Source organism: Panthera tigris, chromosome F3, assembly GCF_018350195.1.
Source record: "Panthera tigris isolate Pti1 chromosome F3, P.tigris_Pti1_mat1.1, whole genome shotgun sequence".
NCBI classification, from domain to species: domain Eukaryota; kingdom Metazoa; phylum Chordata; class Mammalia; order Carnivora; family Felidae; genus Panthera; species Panthera tigris.
Window position 1 is genome coordinate 37,249,484 of NC_056678.1, and position 23,760 is coordinate 37,273,243.

A 23,760-nucleotide genomic window follows, 5' to 3' on the forward strand; every position below is an offset into this window, starting at 1 on the left:
TTTATTAAACTGTAACAGTAATTATTTGATGTTTTTATGACAGACATACATGCATTCATTAATTAAATATTCAGCACCTGTTTTGTGCCGAGCATTGACTTGAGCACTGGGGATACAACTGTGGCTGACACATATATAGGTCCCTGCAACATGGAATTTATAATCTAGAAGGTTGAATATATATTTAACATATTTTAATTTAATTTAATTTAATTTAATTTATTTTTTAATATATGAAATTTATTGTCAAATTGGTTTCCATACAACACCTAGTGCTCATCCCAAAAGATGCCCTCTTCAATACCCATCACCTCCCATCAACCCTCAGTTTGTTCTCAGTTTTTAAGAGTCTTTTATGCTTTGGCTCTCTCCCACTCTAACCTCTTTTTTTTTTTTTTTCCCCTTCCCCTCCTCCCCCATGGGTTTCTGTTAAGTTCCTCAGGATCTATGGTATCTGTCTTTCTCTGTATGGCTTATTTCACTTAGCATCACACTCTCCAGTTCCATCCACGTTGCTACAAAGGGCCATATTTCATTCTTTCTCATGGCCACGTAGTACTCCATTGTGTATATAAACCACAATTTCTTTATCCATTCATCAGTTGATGGACATTTAGGCTCTTTCCACAATTTGGCTATTGTTGAGAGTGCCGCTATAAACATTGGGGTATAAGTGCCCCTATGCATCAGTACTTCTGTATCCCTTGGGTAAATTCCTAGCAGTGCTACTGCTGGGTCATAGGGTAGGTCTATTTTTAATTTTTTGAGGAACCTCCACACTGTTTTCCAGAGTGGCTGCACCAGTTTGCATTCCCACCAACAGTGCAAGAAGGTTCCCGTTTCTCCACATCCTCTCCAGCATCTATAGTCTCCTGATTTGTTCATTTTGGCCACTCTGACTGGCGTGAGGTGATATCTGAGTGTGGTTTTGATTCGTATTTCCCTGATGAGGAGCGATGTTGAGCATCTTTTCATGTGCCTGTTGGCCATCCGGATGTCTTCTTTAGAGAAGTGTCTATTCATGTTTTCTTCCCATTTCTTCACTGGATTATTTGTTTTTCGGGTGTGGAGTTTGGTGAGCTCTTTATAGATTTTGGATACTAGCCCTTTGTCTGATATGTCATTTGCAAATATCTTTTCCCATTCTGTTGGTTGCCTTTTAGTTTTGTTGATTGTTTCCTTTGCTGTGCAGAAGCTTTTTATCTTCATGAGGTCCAGTAATTCACTTTTGCTTTTAATTCCCTTGCCTTTGGGGATGTGTCAAGTAAGAAATTGCTGCAGCTGATGTCAGAGAGGTCTTTTCCTACTTTCTTTAGGGTTTTGATGGTTTCCTGTCTCACATTCAGGTCCTTTATCCATTTTGAATTTATTTTTGTGAATGGTGTAAGAAAGTGGTCTAGTTTCAATCTTCTGCATGTTGCTGTCCAGTTCTCCCAGCACCATTTGTTAAAGACTGTCTTTTTTTCCATTGGATGTTCTTTCCTGCTTTGTCAAAGATTAGTTGGCCATACTTTTGTGGGTCTAGTTCTGGGGTTTCTATTCTATTCCATTGGTCTATGTGTCTGTTTTTGTGCCAGTACCATGCTGTCTTGATGATGACAGCTTTGTAGTAGAGGCTAAAGTCTGGGATTGTGATGCCTCCTGCTTTGGTCTTCTTGAAAATTACTTTGGCTATTCGGGGCCTTTTGTGGTTCCATATGAATTTTAGGATTGCTTGTTCTACCTTCGAGAAGAATGCTCATGCAATTTTGATTGGGATTACATTAAATGTGTAGATAGCTTTGGGTAGTATTGATATTTTGACAATATTCATTCTTCCAACCCATGAGCATGGAATGTTTTTCCATTTCTTTATATCTTCTTCAATTTCCTTCATAAGCTTTCTATAGTTTTCAGCATACAGATCTTTTACATCTTTGGTTAGATTTATCCCTAGGTATTTTATGGTTCTTTATCTTATTTTATGGTTCTTATGGGATCAGTTTCTTTATTTGTCTTTCTGTTGCTTCATTATTAGTGTATAAGGATGCAACTGATTTCTGTACATTGATTTTGTATCCTGCAACTTTGCTGAATTCATGTATCAGTTCTAGCAGACTTTTGGTGGAGTCTATCGGATTTTCCATGTATAATATCATGTCATCTGGAAAAAGCGAAAGCTTGACTTCATCTTTGCCAGTTTTGATGCCTTTGATTTCCTTTTGTTGTCTGATTGCTGATGCTAGCACTTCCAACACTATGGTAAACAACAACGGTGAGAGTGGATATCCCTTTAACATATTTTATATATTAGAATATATTTTTATTTTATTTATGAAGAGATTAGTGGAAATAGATAAAATATAAATATTTTTGGCCTTTGAAAATATGATAATGGTGTGAAACCAATCTATAAATATTCTTTTTTTTTTTAAATTTTTTTCTTTTAACGTTTATTTATTTTTGAGACAGAGAGACAGAGCATGAACGGGGGAGGGTCAGAGAGAGGGAGACACAGAATCTGAAACAGGCTCCAGGCTCTGAGCTGTGAGCACAGAGCCCGACATGGGGCTCGAACTCACGGACCGCGAGATCATGACCTGAGCCGAAGTTGGTCGCTTAACCAACTGAGCCACCCATGCGCCCCAAATATTCTTATTCTGTAATAGCATTAAGAATCTAGTGACACATGGAACTACGTTAGATTTTATGCAGAGAAAATTTTGTTGCTCTTTATTCATTGTACTTATTAAGCTTACATGAAATATGAGAATTTCATACAGATGTTAATTTTCCAAGCAGAGGCTTTTTGACCTCTGTCAAGGGATATTGTAGAAGTGATTTTCCTGTTATGCAGATTGTTAGGTTAAATCACTTATATGATTTCTTTGAGTTTTATGTTGGTTTTTTTTTTTTAAATTTCGTTTTCCTTTAGCTTCTTTTCTTCATAATTTTATTTATTTAGACATTGTCACTCATTAGTAGGTATGAGGAAACCCATTTTATTATAATCTAGTACAAACTTCTCAAGTGTGTTCTTAGCATTAGTCAAGCTGTGTGGGATATTAGAAAATGTTACACAAGGAAAGCATTTTTTGACTAAGTTAAACAGAATGAAGTTTTAAATGAATTTAAGTTTTTTATTAACTACAGGCCTGTTTGGATCCTTTCATATGTCAGTATTTATTATGACTCTCTACGAGTGATTTATATAATGAGTAGTATTTCACAGAGGTCTTTGACCTGGAAACCCTTTTTGTCATGGAGTGTTTTGTGAAACTATCTGTGGGATACTATGTGAAATGCTGATTTTAATGATTTGGATTTCACAGTAAAAGATATTCTAATTCATTACTAGGGTTCTCTTTCTTCTTCAGTCTCCTCCCTTCCTTGGATCCAACACTAAATAAAAACCAATCCAAAAATAGATAAATATGATTATATACCATGACTGAGATTCATCCCAGAAGTTAATACTGGCTTAACATTCAGAAATGAGTCACCATATTTCAACATTTTAATGAACAATATGTGTGTGTGTGTGTGTGTGTGTGTATATATATATATATATATATATATATATATAATGTTTTTTTAAGTTTATTTATTTATTTTGAGAGAGAGAGAGAGAGCATGAGTGGGGGAGAGTCAGAAAGAGGGGGGGGGAGAGAGAATCCCAAGTAGGCTCTTCACTGTCAGCACAGAGCTTGATGTGGGGCTTGAATTCACAAAATCATGAGATCATGACCTGAGCCGAAACCAAGAGTCAGACGCTTAACTGCCTGAGCCACCCAGGCATCCCTATGTAAAATCTTCTGGCAAAGTAAGAATAGAAGGACACTGTCTCAACCTGATAAATTAAGACATCTAAGAAAAATATACATCTCACATTAATGGCGAAATGTTTTTGCAAGGGAACATATTTTTCTAAATATGTCACTTTGGCCTATTGATTGTTTTAAGCTGGTTATTTTTAAGATACTGCAAATACATGAGAAGCTCCAAAAACCAAGTAGAAGTTACACCTTTGTATAGGTATTTGTCTATATATATATATATATATATAAATCTCCATTTGTAAGGGTGTCTCTCTTGCTGTACCAGGAAGAAGGGTTGACCCAGTTCCTGGAAACTTACTAATAGAGAAGGTAATGAGTTAATTCTGCATAACAATCTTACCTTGTCTACTGTGCTTTTCCTGGTTACCTCTCATAACTGACTCCCAACATCTTTTGTCTTTGCCTAAAGACAGTATTTAAGTTGATGGGTTCGACCACTTCAGGGAGTTGCTTGGTTTTCCTGAGTTGCTCCTATGTATATAGAAGGTATACATGTCACTAATTTTTTCTCCTGTTATTCTGTCTCATTTCAATTTGATTCTTAGAAAAGCTAGAAGAACCTTGAATGGTTAAGGCAAGTTTTTCCTTCTCAACACTTTCTCATGATAGGAACAGGAAAAGGATGTCTACTCTTTACTTAGGTTCATCGTACTAGAGGTTTTAGCCATTGCAATAAGACAAGAATAACCAAAAATCTACTTGAACTAATAAGTGAGTTCAGTAAGTTGGCAGTGTGTGTGTGTGTGTGTGTGTGTGTGTGTATTATGCTTTCATTTAATAAATGGCAAGGATGACAGAGTTGTAGTGTAAAGGGGCATGGGGTGAAGGATAATCATTTCAGTATATGATTTGGAATCAATTGGATATCCATATGGAAAAAAAACTAAATATTGTCTTTACATTATGTGATACAAAAATTTAATTACAGGTCGATTATGTATCTAAACGTGAAAGATAAAACAATAAAGCTTACATTAGAAGCTAATGTATGAAAACCTGGAGTAGAGAAATAATTCTTAAATAGTATACAAAGGTATTAATTATAAAGGAAAAGATGACACTGAAAAGGTTTTAGAAAAGACAAATTATAGAATGGAAGGAAACATTTGCAATACAAATGACCCATGTCATTTTTTACATTGTTTTTTAAAGAGTATAATGAAGTGAGTATGTGTTTTAGTTTCTCTGTTAATCTCACTTAAATGGATCCTAGTTTTTTAACATATAAGTTATATTTTCATATAAAATAACACAAGGAACCTAGAAATAGTTGACAGTGTGTAGAATCAGTGTTGTTGGATGGGCCAACAGCCATGTCTCATTTGTAGTTCAATACTTGAGCCTTGTGCAGTAGGTGACATAGAATTAGTCTTATGTTTATGGAGTTAATGGATGAATGTTTAATAATTATAAGCAAAGTATGCGTAAAAGAGTAAACAACCTCATGAGGACTAGCCTTTTAAGTTTAAACCTAAAATTACAGTAAGAATTGTAGTTGGACATACAGAACAAAAACACTAACATTTTAGAATATGAAGATGAGGTACATTTTAGAATGTATAACATTTACCACATTTATGGAAGCTTATTATGGTAATTATCTTTGCATATTGGCAAGGGTAAGGGGAAGTCTGTTTGGTCTACATGCTATAATGGAGAAGAGAACATTTCATCTCACAATATAGAATTTTCTAAGCACATAATACTACTTTGGAGAAATGGACTTAGTTGGGACAGTAAATCTGCCACTTGTGTTAGCTAAACAGAGCTTGAATTTGGCAAATGGCAGGTAGAAGACTATGGGGTATGTTCTTGGATACTTTCTGAAATGTTAGGTAAGTCTAATATTTGAATGCAAGCATCAGGAATATGATAAGCAAAATGAGTTGGTAATGATTGCATTATTTAAATTTCAACTTTATATTTTTGCAGAGTTCTAAAGTTCTTATTGCTTCAGACAATGGATGAGCAATCACAAGGAATGCAAGGGCCACCTGTTCCCCAGTTCCAGCCACAGGTAATTTGTTCTAATGAAGGCTGTGTGTGTGTGTGTGTGTGTGTGTGTGTGTGTGTGTACAGAATTACAGTTCCTTTAGGAAATAAAACAGCCCCAAAAATGCTAATTATGCATTTACAAGTTTAGTCAGAATTGTTTATATTTTAAATAGTGTTTTAGAATACTTAGTTCTAATGCACCAACATGTAAAAAGACAAACAAATAAACAAACAAAAAACCCAACTATAGATTTTAACTTTAATTGAAGGACCGGTAGGCTTTGTGAGTTAATATTATTAAGCTTAGAGAGAAAAGAACACAAGTGAGGCTGTGCCCAGCTAGTGGGGGTGCCCGTATATGTGGTGCCTGTCTTTGCTTTGGTGGCTGATCCTGCATTATCCACAGCTGCCTTCCATTATTGCTCCTTTTCTCATGTTCTCTGATAAGTGGTGCGTTTCTCCTTTTAGGTGGTTGCTTATGTTTTTGTAACATAAAATGAAGTGAAAGAATGTTTCATACAAAGCTTGCCATTAAGCCCAATATGTGATGATATGCTTGAAAGAATACACCCCTCTTTGTAGGGCCCAAATCTCACTTTTGCTGTCATTCATAAAAGCTACATTTCTCAGTTTTGTGTTTGAGGCATTCTAGATTCTAGAGTCTAGTCTCAAATTTACTCTGCTAATCTTATCTCAGTTTTGCTTAGATAGTGATTCTGAAATTGTTGGAAGAGTCGATGGATATTCTTTCAAATTTCTGTAGTCATATAGGTTGGTGGGACTTGGGTTAAACAGTTACTTGATGACAATCCTTCCTCAGAGCCTTTCTTATTCCGCTGTGCACTTTAAATTTCCCAGAGGAGGACATGGGTGTAAGTGTTTTTCACACTTATTTAACTATGGGACTTTTTTATTATATATTTTTAAGTGCATCTATTGACTTCTCCCAGAATCGGTGTCTGTGAAACCAGTTTCTGTGAAACACAGTTCAGAAAATTTTGCCAGCACTGCCTTTTCTGCCTCTGTGATTTTGTTCCCTTTGCACCCTCATTTTTCTCGCCAATTTTTCAAATCATGCCTGTTTTTTAAGTACCATCTAAAATGCCATTTCTATCATGAAGCTTTTTCTGATTGTAATATCTTCTCTTGAAAACCTGATGATACCTTCTTTGTATGTCTTCTGGTATTTCTGACACTGTTGTATTGTTTTATGTGGACATTTTCTTATCTCTCTGGGGCTACACTCGAAGAGAACTATGCCTTACTCACTTTGGATATGCTGTGGTATTGTACTTCTTCATATGGAGCAGGGCCTCAATAAGAAGATGTCTTTGAAGCCAATCAGGGGCTCCTTCAGATGAAGATGTTTAAATCAGCCCTTTACCTAACAGAAGTTTACATTGCTTTTCTTTGTTATACTTACCTGAATTCTCGGTATTCAAAAAAGAGACCCTTTACCTTAGAGTCAGGCCGCTATTTTTATTTCTTTATTTTTAAGTTTTTATGTAAATTCCAACTAGTTAATATACAGTGTCCAGTATTTTAATTTCAAGATGGTTGTTTTTTAAAATCCGTCTGTATTTTCTGTTATGGTGGTAAATTATCAAGTTTGTAATTAGCACCTTCTAACTATCAGGCATACACACGTTAGCGCCGATTTTACACACATAGGCCAACACTATTATTTCATAGTCTTGTTGTTTCTAGTGGAGATGATAAAAGGAGCCCTCTAAAAATTAGGCAGTTCTTGTTACGATTCTGAAATCCACAGTTTGGAACAGCTCTAAGTTTCAAAGGGGGGAGAAAAAAAGCACTTTCATTTTTGCCTCCCACTGACTCACCGACCGGGAAAGGTCGGAGTGGCAGTAGGAGGCAAAAATGAAAGTAATTATTTTCCTCTGAGACACGAAGCTGCCACACAGCATAAATTTCAAGATTATATATGTGGTTCTGCATCTCTTTTCACACTGTTCCTTTCGCTTATGCCTCCTGCTGCTGCTCCTGTGAGGGTGGACCTCTCTCCCTGTTGGAAACAGGCAAGTGTCATCCCGGGTTCTAGCTGCCTGTGGCAAGTGGGGGAAGGGAGAAGGATTCCTCCCCTCCCCCCCTTCAGACCGATGGTGTGAGATCATGAAAGAAAGATTACCTGACAAGAGCTTATAGGTGTTATTGCTTATTAAATCTTTGAAAAATGTTCCCACTCTTGGTATCATTATTTTAAAGCGCTGGGAAAGGACAGTGTCTGCTAGGGGTTGACAACCTTCTTTTGTTGTGTTCCACACCATTGGACTGAATAAGGGGGGTGATATGGCAACATATGGTTAGCCAAGTGACTTCTTTCACTTTTGTAATGCTAATATCAGTCTGGACATAAACAGAAATCTGGGGAAGTCAGCTTTCTAAGTGTCAAATACCAATTATGCCCTGTTATAATGATGAGTGATGTATATTCCTGGCATATCTTTCCTTTCCTTGTTCTGAGATGAATACTCTAACCCCACAATATGAATATATGGTCTCATTTTTAGTATAGGAGTTTTTGTTGTTGTTGTTGAAGTTTTAGATTATGAGATTTATGTATCTTTTAAAATGTGCTTTTGCACTACTATGATTCTCTTGAACTTAGAGAAAAATTTTTTCTGTCAGCTTTCATTTTTTCCCTTCCCTTCATTTCCTTCCTTCTTTCTTTCTTTGATTCCTTCCACTAAAGCCTAGAAGATACTGCAAGGATATTTTAACTAGATTCTAATTTATATATTCTCATTGCTTTAGAACTGTTGTTTGTGGAACGATGGATTTAGCTTAATTAAAAGAAATACAGACTGTGTATAAGATGGTGACAGATAAATGATAAAATGTTTATTTTCTACTATGAGACTAATTTTAAACAATGGAAGTTTACAACTAACATTTTGTGAGTATTTTGATTTATCGTCATTATTTGAAGAGGGCTATGGTACATTCACATTCTTATCATAAATTTAAATACAAAACAATTATAATCAGTGTAATACTAACGATTTCTGGTAGTGATTAGAAGGAGAATTAATTTTTTTAATTAATTAATTTATTTTGAGATATAGAGACAGTGCACTTGCACATGCACGCTAGTGGAGGAGGGGCAGAGAGGGAGAGAATCGCAAGCAGGCTCCCCACTGTCAGCATGCCCCCCAACATGGGGCTCAAACTCATGAACTGTGAGATCATGACCTGAGCCGAAACCAAAAGTTGGATGCTTAACTGACTGAGCCACTCAGGCACCCCAGAAGGAAGATTAATTTTAATTGTAATAATCTTCAGGGCTTAGTTTATAATTATTATTTGTAAATTTGTAGATATCTAGTGTTAACGCTTTCGCTACTTGTGAAAGAGAGAAAGTATCCCACATCTGCAGGTAGAAAAATAGACTGTCCTTATTTAGCTTGGAAGGTATGAGAATCTTGCCTTGCTGTTTTCCAATCCAAGCAGAAAGGTAGACTGACCATTCCTTTAAGCTTCATTGCAGCCAAATCCAGAGTCCACTTGTGCTTTCGCATCTCCGTGAAAGGAGTGTGAAGAGGTGAGGTTTGCCTTGTAGCATGTCAGGCTAGTGACCCAGGTGTGTTGTGGGCCAGAGCGAAGCGGCCCCCAGTGAACTCTATTGCGTGGATAGGATTTTTGGACATGATAACTGTATTACCTTCCCTACTCTCTCTCTCTCTCTCTTTTTATAATTTTTTTAAGTTCATTTATTTTGAGAGAGAGAGCATGAATAGAGTAGGGGTGGAGAGAGAGGGAGAGAGAATTCCAAGCAGTCTCTGCACAGAGCCTGCACAGAGCCCCACGTGGGTCCTGAACTCATAAACTGTGAGATCACAACCTAAGCTGAGCTCAAGAGTCGGATGCTTAACTGACTGAGTCACCCAGGCGCCCCTCTTCTCTTCTCTTTAACTTATTTTTACAGAATTACTTTCTTTATGAAATAAGGGTTATCATTTAGCTTGCTTCTTTTGATAAATCGATTTTGCCAAGGTACTTGTCATACAGCATTGAGCAGAGCTTTTATTTTGGGGAGTCTTTATACAAGTTTAGATGTAATGGTCTTCTTTTAACAAGTTTAGTTCATTGAATAACTTTATTAATAAAGGTACAGGAGAATGAGCAGCTGCTGTTTTGAGGAAAGAAGACTCTTGCTATACATAGTTTAAGTTCATGAGCATGAACCTCAAGTAACTCTTAATTCTGTATCAGCAGCCATATTCTTTTAATGCCTTTTCTTCCCAGTCTCCTCAGTGACTACTTCCTAGTTTTTCTTCCTCAGCCCCCAACACTTTTCCCTCCATCCTCAGTCTCAGCTAATGCTCTTGCTTCCTACTTCACTTTAAAAAAAAAAAAAAAAATGGAAACAGTCAGAAGAGAACGCTCACAGACCCCTACCATGGATATCCTCCTCCCGGAATTTGTACTCCTGTGATCTGCCTTTTCCTTTTCAGATGCAGAAGCCACACTGTTCTCAAAGGCCAGTGCTCCCATGAGCACCAGATCCCATCTCCATCCCCTGCTTATTTCAGCTTCCTCTACTGAGTCCTTTCTATTACATACTAAGGCGCTGTTATTCTTTCCATCAAACAACAAACCAAACCAAACAAACTCAAAAAACAGCATTTGAAGTCCTCCCTCTCTCCAGCTGTTGACCTATTTCTCTGCTGCCTTTTATTGCAAAATTCCTAGAAAGATTTATTTGTAGTTTTGTCTCTCCTTTCACTCTCTGAAGTGTACTCCAATTAAGCTTTCTCCCTGACCATGCCACCTACACTGCCCTTGCCAGGATCGCACTTCCCATGTTGCTCGGTCCAGCTGTGGGTTCTTCGGCCTCATCTTCCTCACTTACCAGCTGCATTTGATAGAGTTGGCCATACTTTCTTCTTTGAAGCCTGTTCATTGCTTAGCTTCCAAGAACTTTGTTTTTCTCATGCCTTAGTGGTCTCTCCTTTGCTGATTTCTCCTCCCCTCCTGAACGTCTTAACAAATCAGGACTCTAACTATGATCTGTATGCTGTTGACTCTCAGATTTACATCTCAACCCAGACCTCTGTCCTGAATTCCAAACTCTTGTATCCACTTGCATACTTGACATCAAATTTGCATGTCTGAATTCATGTCTGAATCTGAACTCCAAATATTCCTCCTAAAACTGTTCTCTACAGTCTTCTCTGTCACAATTAGTGGCAAGTCCATCCTTTCAGTTGCTAGGCTAAAGCTTTTAGGGACATTCCTGACTCCCTCCAATGCCTTGTCTTCTATCTAATCCCATAAGCTCTAGCTTTAAATATATTTAGAATCGGAATACTTCTTACCCTATGTCACCACTCTGGTCAAAGTTAATTTTTCACAGACCTTATTGTGAATGGCTTCCCAGTTGGTGTCTGCTTCTGCCCTTGCCTCCTTTCACTGTACTCTCAACACAGAAGCCATTACAAAAGTATACAGAATTTAAATATAAAATATAACATTGTAGTCAAATCATGTCCGTTTAAAACCTTCTAGTAGTTTCTCATCAGCTCGTTCATTCATCTTCTTCAAGTACATATTTGAATATCACCTTCTTTGATCATTCAATGAAAATTGAAATTTCACGCCAACCCAGTATGCCTTCACTGCCATATTTTTTCTCCGTAGAATTTATAACCTTACTGCTCTTTATTTTGTTCGTTCCCGTTGTTTTCTTAGAGTATAAGCTTTATCCCTAGTCTCCAGAATGGTACCCAGAGTGCATAGTCGACATTAAGTAAATGTTTGTTGAAAGAATATAAACTTGGTGTCAAATCAATCAGTTCTCTTTTTAAGCACCACCTTTTTGAATATGAATATTAAAATATACAAATATCTACAGAATTTCTCTTTCATTGTACAAGTAACCGCCTACACCCCTCATTTCTTACTGAACGCTTTTTTTTTCACCTCCTTATTTTAACTGGAGCGTTATCTCTTTCCCCCATGGACACTGCTTCCCCTGTCACCCTCTCACGTGGAGGCTACTTGTTCTCTAATAACCATACCATAATGATTAGGAGGTAGCAACAGCAGCCTTCTCCATCCACAGTACCTCTTTCTGATCACTACTCCTTTTTCTTGGGGGTAGGAAAGGGTGAAGCCTGCTGTACTGAGGCTTCTGCTCCCCATCTAAAGGATTGTCACCTTTCTGATAGCTCTTATCTTTTGCTCAGGAGAGCAGGTGATGAGGACATTACCTCTCACATGATTGAAAACCTGACCACCAGCTTGCTGTCTTACCACCTTCATCCCACTTTTGTCCGGGGTGCTGGTATGGCTGCTACTGTTGGTATCTACCGATTAGTGAGTTCTTAAAATGCACCTACTGTGTGCTAAGTCTTTTGAATACACTGCTTCATTTATTTCTGACAGATAACATACAAAACGTTGTTTTTCACACACTACAAGTAAGGGACCGAGGCTCAGACTAATGAACTAATTTGCCCGTGGTAACATAGCTAATAAGTGGTGGAGTCAGGATTTGACCCGGGGTTGTCTGACTCCAAGCCAATGATTCTTTAGCTTTCATGGAGAAAGCTCCTCGTGCATTTCCTGGCCAGTTGGATCCTAATCACCATGACTCTTGATATTTTTCTAGGTACCTCAAGTACCTAGTCTTCAAGATGAACTTTGTTATATTCTGCCCAAGGTTGCACTTTTGGTTGTGATTATTACCACCATCCATCTAGTTGCCCAAATTACAAACAAGGGAATCTCATACATTATGTCTAGGCAATTACCATGTTCTCTTGGTTTTATTTCCTAAAAAGCTATCTGATCTGCTAACTCTCTGCATCCTGACTGTACTACTCTAGTTTACCTTTTTCCTGGATTATTTCCAAAACTTTGTAACTGAGCTCTTTACCTTTCATTTTATCATTTCTAGTTCATTCTGTACATTGCAGCATGAGTTATCCTTTTAAAGTGTACATTTCCTTATATCACACTCCTTAAAAGGCTGGTTTTTTATTGCTGTTAGATGAATTTTTGCATTTCCTTATATGACTTAGAAGGTCTTACATCACATGGTCTCTTACTTCTCTCACTGAATTTTGTGTCTTTACTTATTTTGGACTCAGATTCAGTCATATCTTGCTTATACTATGCTATCTTTCATCTCTAAATCTAAGATAAGATAGTAAGGCAATGGTATTCAAGGATATTTAGTCACTAATGGAACATGATGAGCATAAAGGCTCATTATAATGTTGTATAAACTACATTTCATGATAGAGATAATGCAGATAGTGTTATAGTAGAGGAAGTGTATAATTTGGAAGACAACAAAAAGATAACTCTCAGAAAAATAATGATGATTGTGTAATTCCTTACACTAATATGCTTCCAACAAATAAGATCATACTTTGAAAAGACATATGCACCCCTGTGTTTATTGCAGCATTGTTTACAGTAGCCAAGATATGAAAACAACCCAAGTGTTCACTGATAGGTGAATGGATAAAGAAGATAAGGTATCATCTTGCCATTTAAAACAACGTGGATGGGTATTATAGGGTATTACGCTAAATGAAATAAGTTAGAGGAAGACAAATACCATATGGTTTCACTTATATGTGGAATCTAAAAAACAAAACAAATGGACAAATAAAAAAAGAGACTCTTAAATATGAAGAACAAACTGGTGGTTGCAGAGGGGAGGTGGATGGGGCGGGGGGACAAAATAGGTGAAGGAGATTAAGTACTAACTTCTAGGTATAAAATAAGTAAGTCACAGAGGTGAAAAGTACAGAATATGGAAAATAGCCAATAATATTGTAATAACGTATGGTGACAGATGGTGACTATACTTACTGTGATGAGCATTGAGTAATATATAGAATTGTTGAATCAATGGCTTATAAACCTGAAACTAATATAACATTGTATATCAGTTAATACTTCAGTTAAAAGAAAGAATATATTATCTCAGCATCCCAGTGTTCACATTTGTGGGTCATATTTTATGTTAGTGATAGTAGGATAATTTCTACTCAATAATGTTTGTTGGATAAATGAATTAATCTCTAAATGAAAGTTAATTTAATTTATACCTCTTCAGCTAAATATTTTTTTAATGTTTATTTATTTTGAGAGAGCGAGAGAGAGAGAGAAAACACGAGCAGGCAAGGGACAGAGAAAGAGGGAGAGAGAATCCTAGGCAAGCATTCTCTGTGCTGCCAGTTCAGAGCCCAACGCGGGGCTCCATGTCAAGAACTGTGAGATCATGACCTGAGCTGAAATCAAGAGTCAGACGCTTAACCACCTTAACAGCACCCCCGAGCTAAATATTAATCGAGCTATATTATGTTAATATTATATCATATAGATTTTAGTTACTTTAGAGTTCTTTTAGGAAAAACCTACATTGTAATAGAGAATAATAAGAAAGCTGTCAAATGAGAAGTGTCATTTCAAAATATTTAAAGTTTCGTTGGGTTTTGAATTTCGATTGTTCATATATACATACTTAGAGGTAAGTGTTCCTCAAATTTTAAAGGAAATACCTTGGGAAAGTTAGATGATTTAAAAAAAAATGCGAATACAGTAAAGATTCTTTCATCTGCTATCTTGGAAATTTCTGTTTGAACAGTCTGTTCAGAGTGATGTGGGCAAAGATGAAGCCAACATTAATTAAAATAGTTTCCCAATGTATTTGGAACTGCATTCAGTGCCTGAAATATAGATTAATAATTATAGTGATGAGAACCATTCCATTTTTGAGGGTGTATTTGATATTTGGAAATACTGCAAAATTGCTTGGAGCCAAGTATTTATATTTACTTGGTGAAAAAAGTAAATAGTCTTGGTATTCTTCTTTTGACCAAAATGAGATATCTTCTAAAATGAGACCAATAATTTTCATATGATTCACAAACTGATTACTATTCTAAAGGAGGAATTTCAAACCTAGTAAAGTATTGGAAGCCTTCCTGGAGTAAGTCTATATGTGATCATGGCACCTGTTTTGAAGGGCAACATTGAATGTATGGATTCTATTATGTTTGTTAGAATTTGGTCATATTACTTCCAGGGCAGAGGCAGAGTAGGAGGACCTTAAACCTACCTTGTCCCCTGGTACCGCTAGATAACACTCAGGTCAGTGTAAATACCCAGAAAACAACCCAAAGACTGGCAGAACAAACTCTACAACTAAATGTAGAGAAGAGGCCACATCCAATAGGTCAGGAAGGGCAGAGATGCAGTGGGTCTGGCCGGGAAAGGGAGGGAGCACAGGGGTGGAGGGGGTGAGAAACAGACTATCACACTGGGGAGCCTGCAAGGTGAAGATGAATCCCCATAGCATTTGGCATTGAAAGTTAGAGTGCCAAATTTTGTGAGCTCTTTCAACCAGCAGAACTTAAAGCCTAGAACTTTAAAAATCAGCCCGCTCAGCTCTGAGAGAGCCCAGCAGGCATAGGGAGCTGAGTCCCCACTCTTAGAGAGACTGAACCACAGATGGCCCTTGGAGATACAGCCTAGAAGCAGCAGTTTGAAAAATGCCTGGCTTATATGGGAGGGAGAGTTATTTACTAAACTCAGAGTTCCCTGAGGGACTTCTCCAGGAACAAAGGATCTGGCAGGCACCTTGTCCCTCCCCTGCCCTCCAGCATAAACACACAGCTACCTGCAGGAAGCACGCAGCACCAGCATTCACAACCTAACTTGCTTACACCTTCCCACCCCCTCAGCTAGACCTGCCTCAGTCAAGGTGCAGGGGATTCCCTCCCCTAGATGACCTGTGCAAACCTTGCCAACACTGGATCTCCCAACTGCGAGCTTTGTGGGGCCTCAGTCCCATTGCCGGCAGCGGTGGCTTGTGACCTCCTACAGGGAACACAGGCACTGTGTTAAAACTGCATCTCCCACCCACATATACTTTGTGGAAGGGCCCTGTGGCCCAGGTCTCTGATGGCTACTCCTCCCCTGTGGAGGAAGACCAGGGCCAGCACCACCTTTTTAAAAGTGCACTTCCCACCCACTACTTTCAACTACACAGCTGACGTTCCTAAAACACAGAAATGGACACAAAAGTTTAGGCAAAATCAAGTGACAGAGGAATATGTCCCAAATGAAAGAACAGGACAAAATCACAGCAAAAGACCTAAGTAAAATGGAGATAAGTAATGTGCCTGATAGAGAATTTAAGATAATGATCATAAAGCTACTCACTGACTTGAGAAAAGAGTGGAAAACATCAGTGAGATCTTTAACACAGATATAAAAAAGAACCAGTCAGAGATGAAGAACACAATAATTGAAATGAAAAATATACTAGATGGAGTAAATAACAGGCTAGAAGAATCAGAAGAATGATTCAGCCACCTGGAGGACAGAGTAATGGAAAGTAATCAAGCTAGCAAGTGAGAGAATAATTATTACGCAAAATGAGAATAGACTTGGGGAACTCAGTGACTACTTCAAGCATGGTAACATTCATATTATAGGGATCCCAGAAAAAAGAAGAGAAAAGGGGGCAGAAAATGTATTTGAAGAAATAATAGCTGAAAACTTCCCAAATTAGGAGAAGGAAACAGAAATTCAGATCCAGGAGGCACAGAGATCCCCCAATGAAATCAACCCAAAGAGGTCCACTTGAAGACACATAGTAATTAAAATGGCAAAAAGCACTAATAAAGAAAGATTTTTAAAAGTAGAAAAAGAAAACAGTTACTTATAAGGAAAACTGCATAAGGCTATCATTGGATTTTTCAACTGAAACTTTTTAGGCCAGGAGGGAGTGGCATGACACATTGAAAGTGCTGAAAGGACAATAATCTGCAGCCTCTATTCAGCAAGGCTGTCATTTAGAATAGAAGGAGAGATACAGAGTTCCCAGGCAAACAAAAGTTAGAGGAGTTCATGACCACCAATCCAGCCCTACCAGAAATATTAAAGGGGAGTCTGAGTGGAAAGGAAAGACCTTAAGTAAGAGTAAGAAAAATAGGAAGCACAAAACCAGTAGAAATAAGTTTATCTGTAAAAGTTAGTCAAGGGACTCACAAAATAAAAGTAAAGTATGACCGCATATACCTAAAACATGGGGAGGAGAGACATAAAGAATGGGTTCAAACTTAAGTGACTGTCATCTTAAGATAGGCTTCTTATGCACAAGATGTTATATACATAACTGAATGGTAACCGCAGATCAAAAACCAGTAGTAGATATGGAAAAAATAGAGAAAGGAATCCAAGTATATCACTAAAGAAAGCCATCTTAACCGCACTAGAAGAGAGGAAGGGAAGAAAGGAACAGAGAAGATACACGCGCGTGCACACACACACACACACACACACACACACACACACACACAAAAAAACAAAGAACAAAATGACAACAAATATCTACCTGTCAATAATTACTTTGAATGTAAATGGACTAAGTGCTTTAATCAAAAGACACAGGGTGATGGAATGGATAAAAAACCAAACAAACAAAAAAACAACATAAGACCCATTTATATGCTCCTTACAAGAGATTCACTTCAGACTTAAAGACACATGCAAATTGAAAATGAGGGGATGGAGAAACATTTATCATGCACATTGATGTGAAAGGAAAGCTGGGGTAGAAATACATTAGATAAATTGACTTTAAAACAAAGACTATAACAAGAGATGAAGAAGGATAGTCATATAATCATTAAGAGGACAATCACAAAAAGATGTAACAATTGTAAACATTTATGCCCCCAACAAGAGAACACCCAAATAGATAAAATAGTTAATAACAAATATAAAGGAACTAATTGCTAGTAATACAATAATAGTAGGGGACTTTTACACACCACTTACATAAATGGACAGATCATCTAAATAGAAAATCAATAAGGAAAGAGTGGCTTTGACACACTGGACCAGATGTATTTAATAGATATATTCAGAACATTCTCCTAAAAGAGCTGAATACACATTCTTTTCAAATCTATTTGGAACATTCTTAAGAATAGATCACATATTAGGTCACAAAAGTCTCAACAATTTCAAAAAAGATTGAAGTTATACCATGTATCTTTTTTTAAAAAAAAATTTTAATGTTTATTTTTGAGAGAGAGAGAGAGAGAGAGCACGAGCAGGGGAAGGGTAAAGAGAGACGGAGACACAGAATCTGAAGCAGGCTTCAGGCTCTGAGCCGTCAGTACAGAACCCGATGTGGGGCTCGAGCTCATGAACCCATGAGATCATGACATGAGCTGAAGTTGAACACTTAACTGACTGAGCCACCCAGGCACCCCATACCATTCATCTTTTCTGACCACAGTTCAATGAAACTAGAAATCAATCAGAAGAAAAAATCTGGAAAGAGCAGAAATACATGAAGGTTAAATAACATGCTACTAACAACTGAATGGGTCAACCGAGAAATCCAGGAGGAAATAAAAAAATACGTGGACGGGGCGCCTGGGTGGCGCAGTCGGTTAAGCGTCGGACTTCAGCCAGGTCACGATCTCGCGGTCCGTGAGTTCGAGCCCCGCGTCAGGCTCTGGGCTGATGGCTCGGAGCCTGGAGCCTGTTTCCGATTCTGTGTCTCCCTCTCTCTCTGCCCCTCCCCCGTTCATGCTCTGTCTCTCTCTGTCCCAAAAATAAAATTAAAAACGTTGAAAAAAAAAATTAAAAAAAAAAAAAAATACGTGGAGACAAGTGAAAATGAAAACACAACAGTCCAAAAAGTTTGGGATGCAGCAAAAGTGGTTGTTAACAGAGGCAAGTTTATACCATTACAGGGTTACTTCAGAAGGCAAGAAAAATTTCAAATAAATAACCTTACACCTAAAGGATCTAGAAAAAGAAGAATAAGCAAAACCCAAATCCAGTAAAAGGAAGGAAGTAATAAAGATAAAGCAGTTATAAATGATATAGAAACTAAAACAAACAAACAAACAAACAAAAAACAGTAGAACAGATCAATGAAACCATCAGAGCTGGTTCTTGAAATGATCAACAAAATTGATAAACCTCAAGCCAGGCTCCTCAAAAAATAAAAAAACATCAAGAGAGGACTCAAACAAAATGAGAAATGGAAGGGAGAAATAACAACTGACAACACACAAATACAAAGGATTGTAAGAGAGTGTTATGAAAAATTCTATGCCAACAAACCGCACAATCTAGAAGAAATCGATAAATTCCTAGAACTTATAACCTACCAAAACAGGAAACAGGAAGAAATAGAAAATTTAAGCAGATCGATTGCTAGCAAAGAAATTGAATCAATAATTGAAAACTCCCAACAAACAAAGTCCAGGACCAAACAGCTTCACTGGTGAATTCTACCAAACATTTAAAGAAGAGTTAATACCTATTCTTCTCAAACTATTCCAAAAAAGTAGAAGGGAAAGGAAAACTTCCAAATTTATTCTATGAGGCCAGCATTATCCTGATTCTAAAACCACATAAGGACACAACAAAAAACAGAACTATAGGTCAATATTCTGATAAACATAAATGCATAATTCTTTAACAATATATTAGAAACCAAAATCCAACAATACATTAAAAAAATAATTCACCACCATCAAGTGGATTTATACCTAGGATGCAAGGGTGGTTCAGCATTTGCAAATCAATCAATGTGATACATCACATCAATAAGAGAAAGTTTAAAAACTAATGATTTCAATAGATGTAGACAAAGCATTTGACAAGGTACAACATCCATTCATGATAAAAAACCTCAACAAAGCAGATTTATAGGGAAACCAGATAGACCTTTAATAAAGGCCTTATATGAAAAACCCACAGTGAACATCATGCTCGTTGGTGAAAAAGAGAGCTTTTTCCCATAGGTTGGGAACAAGACAACACTCCCACCACTTTTATTCAACAGAGTCCTGGAAGTCATAGCTCAGCAGTCAAACAAGAGAAAAGAATGAAGGCCACCCAAATTGGTAAGAAGTAAAGCTTATCATATACAGACGGCATGATATTATATATAGTAAACTCTAAAGATTCCACCAAAAAACTCTTAGAACTGATAAATGAATTCAGTAAGCTCTCAGGGTACAAAACTATGTGCAGAAATCCATTGTGTTTCTGTACACTAATAATGAGGCAGCAGAAAAGAAATTAAGAAAACAATCCCATTTACAGTTGCACTAAAAATGATAAAATATGTATGGATAATCTTAACCAAAGAGGTGAATGACCTGTACTGTGAAAGTATTAAACATAGATGAAAGAAATTGAAGATGACACCAAGAAATGGAAAAGCATTCCATGTTCATGGATTGGAAGAACAAATATTTTTTTAAATATTTATACTACATCTACAGACTTAATGTAATCTCTATCAAAATACCAATAGCATTTTTCACAGAAGTTTTCACAAACAATCCTAAAATTTGTATGAACCACAAAAGACCTTGAATACCCAAAGAAATCTTGAAAAAGAAAAACAAAACTGGCAGCATTACTGTTCCAGACTTCCAATCATATTACAAGTATGTAGTAATCAAAACAGTATGGTCCGGGCACAAAAATAGACACATGGATCAATGGAAAAGAATAGAAAACCCAGAAATAACTCTCCAATTATACGGTCAGTTGATCTTCAACAATGGAGGCAAGAACATGCAATTGAAAATAGACAGTGTCTTCAACAAATGGTGCTGAGAAAACTGACAGCATCATACAGAAGAATGAAACTGTTCAATTTTCTTACACCATACATAAAAATAAACTCAAAATGGATTAAGGGCCTCAATGTGAGACCTGAAGCTATTAAAATCCTAGAAGAGGCCATAGGCAGTAAGTTGTGTAGCAACATTTTTCTAGATATGTCTCCTGAGACTAGGGAAACAAAAGCAAAAATAAACTATTGGGACTGTATCAAAATAAAAACCTGCAAGCAACAGAAACAACCAACAAAAAAATGATTTCACTCATATGTGGTTTTTAAGAAACAAAACAAATGAACAAAGGGGAAAAAAAGACACAAACCAAAAAGCAGACTCTTAACTATGGAGAACAGATAGTTATCAGAGAGGAGGGCAGGTGGGGGATGGGTAGAATAGGTGAAAGGGATTAGGAGTACACTGAACTTGATAAGCGAGTAATATATGAAATTGTTGAACCACTGTATTGTGCATCTGAAAGGAATATAACATTGTTAAGTACACTGGAATTAAAATTCAGTCATAGTATTTACATTTAGGATATCTTTATATTTTGTCTTCCTTTGTATCATTATTATGTGAATATTATGACTTTTTTATATGACTGGTTATGTTTCAAACAGCTTTGTCAGTAAGTATTCATAAAGCAAATATTATATTTAGAAATTTTGATAAGTACCTCTTTTATCAGCCACATTTATATAGAATAAATTTAATTATGCATCATTTTTTTTTTTTTCTTTCTTGACTGGATCTCATTAAGTATAGATCAAGGGGATGTAGATCAAGGGAGAACAAGGGGATGGAGGAGGAGTTTCTCAGAGAGTTATGATAGGGTGTCCAATGGAGGGTGTGGGGGATACCCGAAATCACTTCAACACGAACTTCCAGAATCAAAAATGGGAGAGACTGAACAGTGAATTCAATTGCCCAGAGTGAATGTATGAAGGGAGAAGTGAGGACCAAGAATGAACCCTGTGGAATACCAGCATTTATCTGTGGAGTTGCCAGAAGGAAATAGAACGACTGGCTCTTTAGTGTGGTGGTTGAGAGCGTGAGCTCTGAAGACAGTTACCTGAAATGAATTCTTGGATCTCCTACTTTCTAGCTATGTGATGGAGAGCAAGTTATTTAACATCTATAAACCTTACTCTTTTTATCAATAAATGAGAAGAATAATGTATTTTACTTCATAAAGTTGATTTGGAGCTTTCTTTCAGTATGGTGCTTAGCACGTGGCACTATGATGATGATGACGGTGACGACGATGACCATGACTATGACAGTGGCAATTTCTGCCAATAATTATTCGGCCCGCACATTCCTTTACTCATTGCTTGTTTGTATATCACATTATATCCTTAATTACATTTTTATTGCCTACCTTCTGCCCAAATTGCCTGTCCTTTCACCTTGTTTATCCCAGTAAATGGCATCAAGATCCATCTACACACTCATGCCAAAAATGTATGCTTTATTCTTGATTTCCTTCTGTCCCTCACTTCTCATATTCAGTTCACCAGCAATTCCTTTGTACGTCAAGATCATATCCTGATTCCATCTGCTGTCTGTATCTCACTATAACTCCCAGGTCCAGTCCATTGCCTATGTCCACTTTCCCTACTTCCTCTCTAGCTTTACTTCTTCCCTTCCTCTCTGGTTCCTTCTCCATGCAGCACTATGAGTTATTTCTGTAAAATGTATAGTGAATCAGAGCACAGTGCTTCCCACGGAAACCCCAAGCACCTCACCCCTGCTGTCAGAGCACTATGTGATTTTGTCAGTGCTTACCTCTTGAACCTCTTTCCTTACCGTTGTGCCCCTTGTTCTCTGTATTCCAGCTACACTGGCTTTTTCCCTTTTCACACCAAGATCATTCTTAAGACATTTTCTCCAGCTGTTTTTTCTGCTCTTTCCTTCTGGTCTTTTAATTTCAATGTAAATGTCACTTCATCAGTCAGATCATCCCTAAATTACCCAATCTAAGATAACCATACACTCATTTTCCATTTTATCACTGTATTGTATTTCTCTGCATAGTACTTAAGTACGCAGAATAAATATTAGATCCTATCATGTATTTGTTTACTTTTTATTGTTTTGTATTATGTATTTGTATTATTTTGTATTATGTATTTGTCTCCCCTGTTATCCCTATCTCAATTTCTGTCTGTTTCTCTCAGTGAGAGACTTTTCCTTGCCATATTTTATTTTACCAGGTATGGCTGGTGGTGCTCATGGGAGGAGTGGGGAGATGGGAGCCTCTTTGTCATTAATTAACTATTCTGCTCATGATAAGGTGGGGAAGATAGTATTTTTGGTTACATAATTTAGATACAGTAATTATTATTCTAGGTAGTATAACAAATGATGATTAAATGATATAAATACCAGGGTCTTTTAAATGTTTAACTAGATAATTAGTTATATTTGGTCACTCATTTTTCTTTTGTTATAGTGAATTTCCTCCTTTGATAAAAAGCCAGCTGTAATGATTAATGGTGTATTGTTCAAACTGGTACAACTCTCCAACACTTAGTATCTTTAGGAATAGGTTACCCTTGAAATAGTTCAAGAAATCTTCAGGCGATAATTTTTGAATCATTAGATTTTGCCAGCACGTGTGCTATTTTTGTGTGTGTTGTTTTTCTGTTTTTTGTTTTTGTTTTCAATGAGGTTTGTAGAAAGTTTGTAGAAAATAGTATTTGAAAGAATTATATTAAATATCATTAATAGGCTATTCCAGTTTGAGTAATTTGGTGATGAGTAACATCATCTTCAAGATCCTAGCATGAACTTTATTGCTAAATAAAATTGAAGGGGGTTTTGAAGTTTTGTTACTCTTAAATTTTAGAGAAATCCAGTAATATTCATATAAAATATAAAGTAATTTATTAATTTGAATAATTGGTAATATGAAAACCACCAGTAAGAGATAAATTTTCAATAATAATGAAAACCTTATTAATGGTGTTAAATGTAGTTAATACTGGCTTGTATATTAGCCCATTGATAACAATACCATTAGGAATTATCAGGATATAATTTGCTCTCTGAGGAGTTTACTGAGTTCATGCTGTGACTCTTCTAATTTCCCTAGAGAGAATTGTCATACTAATGTTATCCTGAATTATCGTATTGCTCATTAAATGTCCTTGCCTTCAGGGGCACCTGGATGGCTCAGTCAGTTAAGCATCTGACTTCAGATCACGTCATGATCTCACATTTTGTGAGTTCAAGCCCCGTTGTTGGACTCTGTGATGACAGCTTGGACCCTGGAGCCTGCCTCAGATTCTGTGTCT

The 23,760-nt window shown here is 36.9% G+C and overlaps 1 protein-coding gene across 2 annotated transcripts in view; it reads left to right on the plus strand.

Annotated features, from left to right (window-relative positions):
• NEK7 (NIMA related kinase 7) overlaps nucleotides 1-23,760 on the plus strand; it is a 160,510-nt gene that overhangs the window by 57,311 nt on the left and 79,439 nt on the right. For both annotated transcript variants that reach the window (XM_042976374.1, XM_042976377.1), the window contains exon 2: nucleotides 5,751-5,835. In XM_042976374.1, the coding sequence (XP_042832308.1) occupies nucleotides 5,779-5,835 (57 nt within the window). In that variant the 5' untranslated portion in view covers nucleotides 5,751-5,778. The remainder of the gene's footprint in view (nucleotides 1-5,750; nucleotides 5,836-23,760) is intronic.